Source organism: Orcinus orca, chromosome 17 (assembly GCF_937001465.1).
Source record: "Orcinus orca chromosome 17, mOrcOrc1.1, whole genome shotgun sequence".
Lineage (NCBI taxonomy): Eukaryota > Metazoa > Chordata > Mammalia > Artiodactyla > Delphinidae > Orcinus > Orcinus orca.
Window position 1 is genome coordinate 39,585,077 of NC_064575.1, and position 14,523 is coordinate 39,599,599.

The 14,523-nt window shown below is 49.3% G+C and overlaps 2 protein-coding genes across 2 annotated transcripts; both read left to right on the forward strand.

The window, feature by feature from the left end:
- The first annotated feature begins 5,944 nt into the window (after nucleotides 1-5,944).
- LOC125961633 (DPEP2 neighbor protein-like) lies at nucleotides 5,945-7,390 on the forward strand. Its single transcript, XM_049700425.1, has 2 exons — nucleotides 5,945-6,011; nucleotides 7,128-7,390. Exons 1-2 carry the CDS (start codon nucleotides 5,945-5,947, stop codon nucleotides 7,388-7,390), a joined length of 330 nt encoding a protein of 109 aa, XP_049556382.1.
- A 1,649-nt stretch (nucleotides 7,391-9,039) lies between these two features.
- LOC125961695 (dipeptidase 2-like) lies at nucleotides 9,040-12,381 on the forward strand. Its single transcript, XM_049700496.1, is given in 9 exon segments — nucleotides 9,040-9,313; nucleotides 9,415-9,655; nucleotides 9,657-9,737; nucleotides 10,059-10,185; nucleotides 10,477-10,606; nucleotides 10,831-10,972; nucleotides 11,273-11,342; nucleotides 11,463-11,639; nucleotides 12,019-12,381. Coding segments are annotated over 9 exon segments (1,605 nt in total).
- The last annotated feature ends 2,142 nt before the right edge of the window (nucleotides 12,382-14,523 follow it).

The window sequence follows — 14,523 nt, forward strand, 5'->3', positions numbered from 1 at the left end:
TGGAGATCAGATTATATGGAAAGTGCCACAGAGGTGCATAGGCAGTCCATGTATCTTTTTTTTTTTTTTTACGGTACGCGGGCCTCTCACTGTTGTGGCCTCTCCCATTGCGGAGCACAGGCTCTGGACACGCAGGCTCAGCAGCCATGGCTCATGGGCCCAGCCGCTCCGCAGCATGTGGGATCTTCCCGGACCGGGGCACCAACCCGTGTCCCCTGCATCGGCAGGCGGACTCTCAACCACTGCACCACCAGGGAAGCCCCCATGTATCTTAGAAAACAGAAAACACTAAATAAAGAAAAGGTATTCTTTTAGGTCATTTCTATCTTCAGGGAAATCCCCATGGAGTCATTGGTAACCACAATTTTCTACAAAGGTAGAACCAAAAATAAAGAAAAACAAAAAGCAAAATAAAACCCACCTACCTGTCCATAAGCAGAGACCAAAGGATCTCGGCTTACTAACCCAGGATTGCAACACACGGATAGCCAACTGTGCCAGCAGCACTGAAGCTGTGCTGGCCGCCAGTGCAGGTCCCAAATTTGCACCACCTGAGCAGTACAGAAATTAGAAGAAGAAAGTAACGCCAAAATTGGTTCCACTTGGAGACATAGCATTGGAAAGCATCACACCCACACTTACAACAAGGAACAAGCTAGACAAACGGCAAATTAACAATTTTTCATGAACTCATCAGAAAGCGGAGGTCACGGAGCCAATAACCAACCCAGAATCTGAGGAAAAACAGGCATCCACAGGAAGAAACAGGACCCAGGCCTTTGCCTGGCTGGGACAAACACCTCTGGATACCATATAAGCCATTAGGAAGAATTTAGCTAGAAATGTTTAACAAATTGCTGAAGGCCAATCGTAGGCTTGCTAAGGGCTGCAGTAATAGGAAAAGCTGGGTGAACAGTATGTGGGAGCTTCCTGTACTATCTTTGCAACTCTTCTGTTAAGTCTAAAATTATTTAAAACAAAAACTGATGGGAGACTCATGAACACTACTGAGCGTGGACAGAGGCAAACAGAAAAAAACATCTCATGGGAGGTCTCGCATCCCAGGCATGCATGGTACTCTCAAAAGAATATCCATGTAGATGACCTCACTCACCAAAACTATGAAAAAAAAAAAACAGGAATTCTAATGACTCAGCCCACAGAACCAACAACTAGAAGTTCTTCACCCCTGAAAAACTACAGATGTATTTATTTTGCATTCCTAGAAATTATAATAAAGGTTCACATCACATTAATGGAAATAAATTCAGAAGGGAGGTATGGGATGCATGCAGCAACGGGACGCAAAAAATCAGAACACCCGTTGGTAAATTTGAGTAAGAACTGACTATAAAAATAATGAGGATGGGGGCAAGGGGTATATGAGAACTCTCAATACTTTCCACTCAATTTTGCCATGAACCTAAAACGGCTCTAAAACATAGTCTACTTTTTAAAAAAATACATAAATGATAACTTTTTTGTACTGAAAAACAAAATGGAATTAAAATACTAGATAAAAATGGCACAGAAGATGGAAAAGCCTCTCACAGCAGACCATGGGAAGACTATTTAAACGAAGTTAAAGCATTCTAAAAATACTAATCTTCTTCAGGAGGAAGACAGAAATATTGATTTACTATAGACTTTGTTAAAAAATATATGATTAAGTACTTCTGTTTAAAACTCAGGTTCAAGATGGCAACACACACACTGAATCTACAAATACAAATAGAACAACTTCCTCTGAAAAAAACTAAAAACTGAGCAACTTCTATAAATGGGGCCAAGGAGAAGGCCCACAGGCAGCACGTGGGAAGGGCTGGGACTCAGTCTCGGCATAAACGCCACCCCTACTCCTCCCCCCGCCCCCCCCCCCCGCCCCAGTCAGGAGGGAACTCAACAGCCAGAGTGTCTCCGAGGAGCAAAGGATCTGAACCCCACACCAGGCACCCCAACTTCCAAGACCTGCACCTGAGAGGCGAGCCCCCAAAACATCTAGCTTTGAAAACCAAGGGGCTCTTATGCCCAAGACCCACAAGGCTGTAGCGACGTGAGAAACAGCTTTTCCGGGCCTGGCGCTGGGACTCACCTGCTCCAGGGCCCCGTGCGGAGCAGCCGCTGGGCGCCCAGACTTTGTGGTCGGGAGGCTCGTCTGCTTGTCCTGCAGCTTCGGCCTGAGGTCAGGCCTCTGATTTGACACACATCTGGGGCCTTATGGGAGTGCTCTCTGCCTGGGAGACTGGCGGGCGCTATATCCGGACCCGTCCTCCGCCTAGCCCAGCCGGACACCAGCTTAGCGCCACCGAACATCCACCGCCTCCCAGAAGGGAGCTCCTACGCGCCTCTGCTGCCCAGGGCGGTCTTTGCAGCGGCGGCCAAAAGATGCCCCGTGATCACCTGGCTCTGGGAGCAATTCCCCATTGGTCAGAAAAGAAGCCAGAGCTTAGAAAGGTACGAAGCCTGCCAGGTCTCAGAGTTCGTAATGGTGGACAGTGGTGGAAACTCAGGACGCCAGAGCTCAGGCTTCCCTAGGTAGATACTAGCTTTCTGCATTTGTCAGCTTGAGTGAAAGGCCCTGCATGCTTTTTGCTTTGCAAACTTTCCCTCATCTCTCAAGTTGCACCCCTTCAAGAAGTGTTCCCTGGCCCCTCAGTCTGGGCTTCCACAGGACACAAGGCACACCTGAATCTTAGTCCTTTACCACACTGGTTGTGTTACTTTACCTGATTCCCAATTAGACTGAAAGATCCCTGAGGGCAGAGGCTAATTCTTTTTTTTTTTTTCTGTTTTTAACTTATAGTTGATTTATAAGTTTCAGGTGTACAACATAGTAATTCACAATTTTTAAAGGTTGTAATCCATTTATAGTTACTGCAAAATATTGGCTATATTCCCTGTGCTGTATAATATATTCTGTAGCTTATTTATTTTATAAAGAGTAGTTTGTACCTCTTAATCCTCTACCCTAGCTTATGCCTCCCCCCAACCCTCTCCCAACTGGTAACCACTAGTTTGTTCTCTGTGAGTCTGTTTTATTTTTTAGACTCCACACATAAGTGATATCTTACAGTATTTATCTTTCTCTGTCCAACTTATTCCACTAAGTGAGATACCCTCCAAGTCCATCTATGTTGTTGCAAATGGCAGAATTTCATTTTCTTTATGGCTGAGTAATATTCCATTGTGTATATATACCACCTCTTCTTTATCCATTCATCAGTTGATGGACACTTAGGTTGTTACCACCATATCTTGGCTATTGTAAACAATGCCACTATGAATGTTGGGATGCATATGTCATTTTGAATTAATGTTTTTGTTTTCTTCAGATATACAACCAGGAGTGGAATTGCTAGGTCATATGGCAGTTCTATTTTTAGATTTTTGAGAAACTACCATACTGTTTTGCACAGTGGCTGCACCAATTTACATTCCCACCAACAGTGTAGAAGAATTCCCTTTTCTCCACATCCTCACTCATATTTGTTATCTGTGGTCGTTTTGATGATAGCTATTCTGACAAGTGGGAGGTGATACCTCATTGTGATTTTGATTTGCATTTCTCTGATGATTAGTGATTTTGAGCATCTTTTCATGTGCCTGTTAGCCATCTGTATGTCTTCTTTAGAAAAATGTCTATTCAGTTCTTCTGTCCATTTTTTAATCAGGTTGTTTTTGTTTTTGTTTTTTGATGTTGAGTTGTATGAACTCTTAGTATATTTTGGATATTAACCCCTTAAGGGTCATATTATTTGCAAATATTTACCTCCAAGCAGTAGGTCGTCTTTTTGTTATGTTGATGGTTTCCTTTGCTGTGCAAAAGCTTTTAAGTTTAAGTAGGCCCCATTTGTTTATTTTTGCTTTTGTTTCCTTTGCCTTAGTCAACATATCCACAAAAATATTGCTACAATTTATGCAGAGGCTAATCCTTAATAGACTTTTTATTCCCAGGTCCTGGCACAGCTTGTTTGTGAATGAAAAAGAATTAGACACTCCTTATGAATCAACAGATGATAACTCTATTTCTCAATAAGGCTCTGCACCCAATTTGTGTGGGATTGTTCCCCACGCCAAGCAGTCCTCCAACACCAGCTGGGTGTCCTACAACTTAGCTGTTTTCCCTGGCAACGGTGAAGAGACTTGCTCATCTGCTACAGCCCTAGGCTCTAGGGATTGCTTTTGCAGCCAGTGTCCCTTCTCTAGGGACTCATACAGGTGATGAGCCAAGGCTGTGTTTTGCACGTTAAGTAGATTAAACGTCTTCAGCTAGAAACAGAGAAAAATGGCAGAGGTCCATTCTGGCAGGAGACTGTGCACAGCAGATGTGACTGATCAGTTCTGATTTTCTTTGCAGCAGCAGTTGCTCCCGTTTCTCCTCCTACACCTGGTCACTACCATGTCCTCTACCGAGGGTGTGGAAAAACGCAGTTGGGCCGGCATGAGGAGACATACTGCCTAGTTGGTGGCTACGGGGCCTATGAGGATGTTCCTTTGGCCAAGCCAGCAAAGGTGGAAGCAGAGACGCCAGTCTCCAGACGTTGTCCCAAGAGAAAGCACAATCCGGAAAAGTCGGACAAAGACCTGGGTTGCTCCAGAACCAAAACCCAGCGATTGCAGCATTCAAGCAGCTCAGGAATACAAGGTGCTTTGATTCTAAAGCACGGTGGCCCAACCTCTGGTCACATCCCCTCTGCAACAACCCCAGTGAACGAGTGTCCCATCTTTGCTTTTTCAAGGTCGGCAACAGGGAGTCCCCTCCTAAAGAAGGTTCTCTCTCATTGCCACCCTATGAAAGGCTGCCCCAAAGGTGGTTCCTTCCTGTGGGTCTGATCAGGCTAAGGGCAGAGTTGTCTCTTTCCTTCTCTGAGTCGGACCAAATCGTCTCAGTAACACCTCTTCGCACTGTTGACCATGTTTTTCAAAGGGCCCTGAGCTGAGCGTTCATCTCATCCTTTCATGGTGCAGGGAGAGAGGATTCTAATGATTTTTACGTCTAGGGGAGAGGGCAGTGGAATGATGACGTTGTCATCCTGTACTATGTCGCTTTTTTCATGAATTTGTTTTCCATTTCATGTTAAAATGGGCCCACCGTTCCCTCTCTGTGTGGTCATTCAGCAACCAAGTTTTGCACCTTTAACAGCTCTGTCATTGTCACTTGGAAATGTTTGAAATGGCATGAGCTTGTCATCACATTCCTATCAACTGTATATCGGGAGCCCCGACATGAACATAACCATTGAGCAGAACACCTCTCCAATACCCGTGTAACACTGGGTAGGCCCCTTAACCTCTTGGTTTTTTTAAGTCCTCAGTTGTAAAAATGTGAGGGTGCTATGAATTAATATTTGGGGCAGGACAAGGTCGAGAAGTGTGTCTTTGCTTTTATTCTTCCAAACTGGAATATCTTCCGTCTCTTCCCCGTGGGTCCAAATCTCACATGTCCTTCGGGCCCACTGTCATGGAGCCTTCCCTGATTCGCCAGTCCACACAAAGCTCTGCCTCTTAGGGTCAGTGCCATACAAGCAAGCTGTCTCTTACGTTAATCTTGCGTCTCAAGCAAATCTCAGAATGTGGGTCTCTCTTGCCCTCCTGGGGCCCTTGGGGCTGGGCCAGCCCACCGGCATTCCCGACGTGGGCTGTCTACTAGACTAGGGCATGGGTGGGAGGGCCCAGGTGTGAGGGGCCCGGCAGAGTACCTCTGCCTCCACCCTTCTCTCCTCTACAAGACTGCCCCTCCTCCTGAAGCCTGCCCCTCAAGACACAGTTTCCTCATATGACCTCACTGGGTAGTGATGCCCTCACAGGCCTTCTCACAGTTACCTTGGCAGGGTAACTATGCAAACTTGCTGCCCTCAGAGAAACTTCCCTACCCTGGAGGGAACTTCTTTCCTTGGAGAAAGTTCTCCACCAGATACAAATCTCTTTGGTTGTCTGAGAGAGAATGTCTGACCATATCTTCTATATTTACTCAAACCTGTCCTCTGTTCCCTGGGAGGGCAGTGCAACAGGTACACCGAGTCCGGCCACCTGTACAAGAGGCATGGTGTACACACAACCTGCCCTGGCTGCCACATTTTCCTGTGGGGTTTGCCCACCACATACACCTAAGCACTTTCCCAGCTCTAAGTAATACCAGTGACCAGGGACACCTTCAGAGACCCACAGTGCTCACTGCTGAGGAGATGTGAAAGGGCATCCCAGGACAAGTGTGCAGGAAGTCTCTGATTTTTATAATTGTAGCCTTCCCATGTGGGCTAGAGGATGCTTCCATTCAGACCCTTTACTTATTGGCCTCTTAGCAAAAGACAAGTGCATTTTTGTTGGCAAATGGTAAAAGGAGCAGTTTGAGGAAGAGGGCCACTCTTGAACCGCACCTGCCAACGCAGGCACATCTGTGCTGTCATGTAGGCGTCTCTATCGGTCCCCTCAGACACATCCCATCCTGAGTTGCTGAGTACTAGGGGAGAGGGTGGTGCCATATTGATGGGAAGACCAAAAGAACGAAGAGGGGTTGATGCAGTACTAATGAGACTGGAGGGCTGAGGAGATGGTGTCCCAGGAGGCTGGGTTGATGTGAGCCTAGAGCTGGGACCCAGAACCCGGTTCTGAGTCTCCTGCTCACTCTGCCTCAGGATTTGGCCTTGTTCTAATCTACATAAAAGTATCAGAGGGCTAGAGTTCAGTGTGGTTGAAACAGACAGTATAAATTGGACCCAAGAGGGGTTGCCAAGGTGGGCTGGGTTCTTAACCAATATATATTGGATTATTTTTTTCAAAACTTGAAAGACATTTCCATGAAAGCCTCAGAAGTGACAGACTGCAAGAAAGGTTTTCTCTGTTGTGGAAGGGAGAGATGGAGAGGATCATGATTGCAATTACTTTCGGGTTCTACTGTTTTCCCTGGAAACGATGAAGAGACTTCCTCATCTGCTGAAGCCGTAGGCTCTTTTGTAGCCTGTGTCCCTCCTTAAGGACTCATAGAGGTGATGGGCCATGGCTGTGTTTTGGACGTCAAGTAGATTAAACGTCTTCAGCTAGAAACTGGGAGAGACCTTAGAGAGGGAAGTTCTGGCAGGAGAATGTGCACAGCAGAAGTGACTGATCAGTTCTGATTTTCTTTGCAGCAGCAGTTGCTCCCGGTTCTCCTCCTACACCTGGTCTCTACCATGTCCTCTATCGAGGGTGTGGAGAAAAGCAGTTGGGCCGGCATGTGGAGACATACTGCCTGGTTGGTGGTTACCGGGTCTACGGAGATGTACCTCTGGCCACGCCAGCAAATGTGGAAGCAGAGAAGCCAGTTGCCAGACGTGCTCCCAAGGGAAAGCACGCTCCAAAAAGGTCGGATTGCGACCTGCGTTTCTCCAGACCCACAGTCCGGCGATTGTAGCTTGGTGCCAGGAGGCGGACCCCTCAGAATCTTGCAGGTGAGCCATCCTGAAGAGAGTGCGACGGTTTAACTGCCTAAGCCAGCGAATGCCTCTTCCTGCAGTGACCCTGCCCCCCCCCACAACTGCCCACTGCCACAGATTAGAACCTGTGTCATTTTGTCTGTGCCTTCCCCAGCCAGGAGCCTCCTTCTACACTAAATGTCCATAAGCCAGGAGCCTCAGAAACTGAGGTTTGTTTTGAGAGTCTGCCCTGAACATCCGAGGGCTAAAGCTGGCCTGGAAGAAAACCTGCCGTTCCTCTGCTCAGTCCTCAGGGGCCCCTTTGTGAGCTGAAGAAAGAAAAGTCTACACTCTTCGAGCCAAGGAGGATGCAGGAGCAGAGACAGGGTGCAGAGAAGCCTTAGCAGTCTACCACATGTGCTCCTGCCCTGAGCCTTTGTCAGCGGCCACCACCACAAACCAGGGGGGAGCTGGGATTTTTGAAACGGAAAGCAGCAATCTGTGGCTTCCCAAAGAGCCTCCTGCCTGGGGTGTCAGGAGGCAGGATAGAGAGACCCAGGAAGACCTGCTCCCTGAAACAAGAACAGGATGGAGAATCAAGCAGCACGCACCCTGCCCCGAGGTTCACATGCTCCCTTATTGCCAGCCCTTTCTGTCTCCAGTGGGGTCCCTTAATGCTCAATAAAATGTTTTTGTGTAACAGATTTTTAGGGTCGCCAGTGCTCAGACTTAGGTCACTACCCCTGCGCTAGGCACTCCTGCCATGCGGGAAAGGTTCCAAAGGTGGAACAGCTCCAGGGGGTGCCAGGGATCAGAGGAAAAACTTGAGAGGCTGGGGATGAAGGAGTTTGGGCGCAGCCCCTAAAGCATCTCAGTGGTTGAGCTTCTGTGAGAAGGCACATCCCCAGTGTGTGTGTGTGTGTGTGTGTGTGTGTGTGTGTGTGTGTGTGTGTGTGTGTGTGTGTGTGTGCGCGCACGCTGGTGGGAGGGGGTCCCTAGAGGAGGCAGCTGGGGGAGGGCCTGAGGCTGGAAATGGGGAATGGCGTGCGGCCTCTGAGCAAGCGCAGGCACTTAGCCCTTGAGGTTTCTGGGAAAGCTAGAGCCAAAAGGGCCACGAGATAAGGCAAGTGTAGCAGCAGAACCCAGGTGCCAGGTCTTCCTCAGAACCTATACTTCTCCACGAGGCCGGGCCTTCCACGCTGAGGTAGAAGGGATCCTGGCCAGAAGGTCAGCCAGCAGCTCTGGGAGGAAGGTTGCTGCGGTGGGGGCTCTGCTGCCATGGAAACGACTTCATTTCCTTCCACTCAAATAGCCTGCTGACTTCCTGCTCTGTTGAGTAAAAGGGTCGCTGACTCTCCCCAGAAGGTTGTTCAGTTCACATCCCAGAAGTCCCTCTATTCAGGCCCTGGGGAGGTGTAGTGACTCCTGAGGGCGCTCTTTCCTGAGGCTGGGTGACAGAAGTGGGGGGGGGTTCCTGATAGTTCCCAGGTGCTGGTTGAAGTGCCCAGAGAATGGTCATGCAGGTTGGGGAGTCAAGTAGGTGGAGAGAGAAGGTCGGGGGCAGAGGGCCCCTTCCTGAATCCAGAGCTCACAACGTTACCCCCCCCCCCCATTTCCAGAAACTATCTCTTCCCCCACACCAGCCCCCATGGCCCAGTACCGGGAAACCGGGAGCCCAGAGCACTTGTGGCCACAGAGACACTCGCACGCAGCCCTCGGGGTGGGCGGGGCCGGCTGCAGGCAGATGGGGACGAGGTGTGCTCCCGGGAGGCCTCAGGCTGAAGGTGGCCCCAGCTTGGACAGGAAGGTTAGAGGTGGGGAGAGCAACCTAGGGCGCCCCCTCGGAGCAGTGGGAGTGGGAAGAGGGGCGGGGGCGGAGGGAACCCGCGATGGGAGGCGAGTGGGCTCTCAGCAGAGGCCAGGTTAGCCCGCTGGAGCTGCCTCTGAGCAGGCGGCGGGAGGGCAGTGCCTCCATGTGGCTGCCGGGCTTCGCGGATCGCGGCTCTCCGCACACGGGTCGCAGGGTCCTGTGACGCTGTATCCCCTCCTTCACCCCGCCCCCCTCGCGAGGCCGCGCCGCTGGGTGGCCTGAGTCCACGGGCAGAACCCCATCGCCCGCCCCTCTCAGACCCGCCTCTGCCCGCCTGCCTGGCCCTGCGCAGCTTGCGGCCCGGGGACCTCGAAGGTCCCCGCGCACTCAGTCAGCGGCCTCTGCTGTGTCTGCTGCTCCTGCTGGGTCTGCTGCTGCGGCTGGTAACCCGTGCAGACCACACCGGGCACCTCCAGCACCCCAAGTCCGCGGGAGCGCACGAGGGCCCTGATGCGGGACTTCCCGCTTGTGGAGGGGTGGCTGCAGTGTGTGCGGGCTGCTGGGGGCCGGTGGGGGCCTAGCCTGGCCCTGGGCAGAGGAGGAGGTCCGGAGCATGCAGAGCTAGTGGGGAGGCTCCCTCACACCACCGCTGGATGTCCTGTCCATCATCTACAGATGCCCTTCCCCTTCTCTGTCATCCCCTCCCTGGTGGGAACCCCTCAGCCCAGGCCGCAGCTGCTCCATAGTCTGTGTGACAGTGTGAGGTGGGGACACCCAGGCTGGCCCAGGCCTGGCAATGTGTCCTGCCTGATCTCAAGACCTAAGGAGCCCACCCATTTGCCTTGACCTCCCTCCAGCCACAACGAGATGCCCCTGGTCCTGAGGCAGTTTTACCACAGTGGGCTACAGGATGTTAATCTGCGCAATCTCAGCCATGGTCAGACCAGCTTGGACAGGCTGAACGATGGTCTCAGAGGTGCCCAGGTACCAAAGGGACACACAAGGTGCCACCATGGCTGCTGGGGAATGTGGGGCCCTTTGGGGGCCTCAGAGACCACAGGTTAGTCACATTGGAACTAAGTTACCACAGTGACCTAGAAAGTGCCATGCCATGGATGCTGGGGGCTACAGGGGTCACAGTGAGCCAGCCTGACGGGCATCCAAGTACCACAGAGAAAGCAACGCATTACATGTGACTTCTGGGCACAGTGAGTGCTGTGCCAGCTGAGCCCCAAGGAGTTCCAAAGCCCAAACTAAGCCCTGGCCTTCCCTCAGTTCTGGTCAGCCTACGTCCCATGCCAGACCCACGAACGGGATGCTGTGCGCCTCACCCTGGAGCAAATTCACCTCATCCGCCTCATGTGTGCTTCCTATTCTGAGCTGGAGCTTGTGACCTCAGTTAAAGGTAGAAGGGGGACTTCCCTGGTAATCCAGAGGTTAAGACTCCACGCTTCCACTGCAGGGGGCTCGGGTTTGATCCCTTGTGGGGGAACTTAGAGCCCTCATGCTGCGCGGCACGGCCAAAAAAACAAACAAAAAAAGGTAAACAGACTGGTGGTGGTAGGTGTTAGGGACTTCAGTAAGCTTCCCCTGCCTCTGAAAATGATCATCTGACCTACCTGCCCTCAGCTCTCAACAATAGCCGGAAGTGGGCTTGCCTCATTGGTGTGGAGGACGGCCACTCACTGGACAGTAGCCTCTCCATCTTGCGTACCTTCTATGCGCTGGGTGTGCACTACGTGACACTCACCCACACCTGCAACGTGCCCTGGTAAACACAGTGCAGATGGTGAGGGCCCAGTGAGGCAGGGATCTGCCCAAGATCACGCTGGGGCCCAAAGCAAGTTTACCCCTGGGATCCGGCCCTGAACCTGGGTGGGGAGGGGAATGGAGGTTTGCAGAAGAAGACTGAATCCCCAGAAGGGCCCTGCTACTGCCAGGCACAGCCCAGTTTGGGTCCCTCCTCTTGCACCAGGTAGTTGCAGGTGTAGACAGTTCGACAGAACCTCTTTCTAGGCTCTTGTAGCCAAGTCACAGCCACCAGTCAGACTGCCTCCTGGGCATCCTGCAGGACGCAGAACTCAGCAAAGGGTATCCACCCCTTCTCCAGCAATGTCAGTCGGCTGACATGCTTTGGCGAGGTAAGGACCCGGGTTTCATACCCTGCCCCACATGAATGTACAGCCCCGCCTGTTCCCTACAGATAAATGCACACAAGGTAAATGCAGCCCTGATGCCCTCTCCCCATCCTGTCCCTGCAGAAGGTGGTGGCAGAAATGAACCGCCTGGGCATGATGGTGGACTTGTCCCATGTCTCGGATGCTGTGGCACGGCGAGCCCTAGAAGTGTCACAGGCACCTGTCATCTTCTCCAACTCAGCTGCCCAGGGTATGTGCAAGAACACTCGGAATGTTCCTGATGATATCCGGCAGCTTCTGGTGAGAGACTGCCCTGGCCCTCAAACCTAGAGCGAGAAATTCAAACCAGGAGCCCTTGAACCTGAGTCTCTTCTCCCTCAATTTCCTCAAACGCCAGGTTAAATATCTTCTGCCCCCAAAACCCACGGTACACAGCCCCTGAACCCTTGAGCCCTAGGTGGGGGTCTAGGTGGTAAGATACGCCTCCAAACCCGGAAACCCAGGGCCAAGACACCACCCAGACCAGGGCTGCGGCTCCTCCATTCACACGAACCCAGAGAGGAGACGACTCTGACCTCAAAGCCGGGGCTGAACACCTTCCTCACAGGGGCCAAGAGAGTGAACAGGCAGGTGACTGTGCTGGGGGCCAAGCTGACGGTCCACCGGTTCGCCCCTGCAGAAGAAGAACGGTGGCATCGTGATGCTGTCTTTGTCCGTGCGGGTGCTGCAGTGCAACCCGTTAGCCAACGTGTCTACTGTGGCAAGTGAGCCTCACCCTGGGCTCTCTGAAAACTCTGATTTGGAGCTGAAGCTGGGTCTAAATTTAGGGAGGACTTCAGAAGAGCCCCAGTGGTTTGACCCACTTGTTGGCAATAGGTACATCTCCCAAAAACCCAATAATGGACAGTACACAGCACCTTGGTGCCATGTAGAACTGGAGCCACAGAATCAAAACTGCGATACCGATGGGTATCAGGGAGGCTGTCAGACACTGCTTTATGTCAGAAACAGAAAGAAAATATCCACTATCAGAACTGTTTGACTTTTTTTCACATCTTTCTGACAAAATTCGTGAAGTTGTGAGTACCACAAGCATCATTACACTTCTGTTCAAGATGTAATCTCTGGCTCACAATCACTGTTTAGCTTCTGTATACTGCAGTGTACATGAAGGTCTGTATTAGTCTGGTTGGGCTGTTATAGCGAAACACTATCGACTGAATGACTTAAACAGAAGAAATTTATTTTCTCACAGTTCTAGAGGGTGGAAGTCCAAGGTTAAGGTATTGAATACCATAAGAATTGGTTTGTGGTGAGAACAATCTTCCTGGCTTGCTGATGGCTGTCTTCTTGCGGTGTCCTCACACGGCCTTTCCTCTATGAGCAGAGGGAGAGAGATCTCTGGAATCTATTCCTCTTCTTATAAGGACACCATCAGTCCCTGTCAGATTATTACCCCACCCTTATGACTTCATTTAACTTCAGTTACCTCCCTAAAGGACCTATCTCCTATCTTCTACAGTAAAATTGAGAGGGGCTTCAACATATATTTTTTGTGGGGACACAATTCAGTCCATAACAACATCTTAAGATAGCTTTCTCTGATTTTCATCTCTCACTAATACCTTCCTCTTTGTCTAGGAATTATTCAAGTTTCCTTAATTAATTTTTAAAAAAATTTTCTTACATTATCCCTTCCCTTTAAATGCTCTCTTCACTTCTTAACTGGCATTTCTTGGAAATGAAGGCACCTTTCCTCACAATGTATTGATTACTCTCCCCACTGTAACACAGCGTCTTCTCCCATGACTTTCCTGAAATGGTTCCATTTTTTTCATAAAAGTTTAGTCATCAAATCACATGGTTTATTTTCAGTTCCTATAGGATTTTCCCTTTGGGAAACAACTGACTCCTTTAAATGGTGCTTCTTTTAAAACTACCTTCCTTTATGTTTTATAGCAATCTTATGATTTCTGTTGACATACCACCTAGCTTCTTTCTGATCATTCTTTTTATTTTTTTTTCAGTTGTTTCTCTCCTCACTCCTTAGCGCTAGATACTACATACAGTTGGTTTTCTTCTCATCTCTTATATACTCTCTCTGTTACTCCAGCAGCTTTGTTTACCATTAAATATATTATCTGCCAGGCACCTTCCATATGTTGCCAACATCTCTCCCTCTGTCTTTGTCATTTCAGTCTTCACTATGCTCTCTGAGCTCTCACAGGGAGATCTATTTAACACAGGAATCTCAGTGGAAAATACTAGTAAGTTATTTCTCTACTAAGTAAAGCCCTTACAGATCACATGGTCCTGATCCATCTTGCAGCCACATCATCTGGACTATGTGACCTCCGATGTCACAATAGCAGAGGACCAGACCAGAGGGACATTGGCTCCTAATGACCTCAGCTCAGAAGTGATACACTTTATTCTGCTTCTATGCCACTGGCCACAACTAATCAAAGGAAAAGAGTCTAACTACAAAGGAGGATGAAAAATATAGATAAGCACATAGGATATTTGATGAGCACTATCTCGAGGTGACATCACCTCCCATCAAACTTTTACTTCACAGAGAAAACACAGACTATAAAGCAAAAACACCCCTAAATAACTTTTTCTCTTTACATACAAGGATAGCTTTTCTACATAGTTCACCTATTCTCACTTCCTCAGTAACTTCCATTCATTTTCCCATCTCATTGGTATTGTTAAGGTTTTCCTCTTTAGCAATTTTATTTTGGCCCCCTCCCATTAGAAAGCTGCCCCCTTCCCATTAAAAATTACTCTTGCTTGATGTCAAGTAATTCTCTAGCTACCTTTCCTCTCCTCCTAATTTCACAGTACAGTTTATCAAAAATTTGTATTTATTCTCACTGTCTGTATTTTCTTATCTTTATGTACCTCGTGACTCACACAATTTTGCTATTTTCTTCTTACTTATCTGCACTGGAATTGCATTCACCGACATTTAATTTGTGATTAAATTGAATGAATATTGTTTGGTCATTATATCACCTTTCAGCAATATTTGATTTTGTTGATCAAGTTTGTCATCTCAGAAAAATCTTTCACCTTAACAACAGTAGCATCTTAATTTGCTACTTCTTCCTCCTGCCTCTGGACATCCTTATCTCTTTCACTGGGCACTCTCACTTTGCCCTCTCCCAAGAGATGTGTA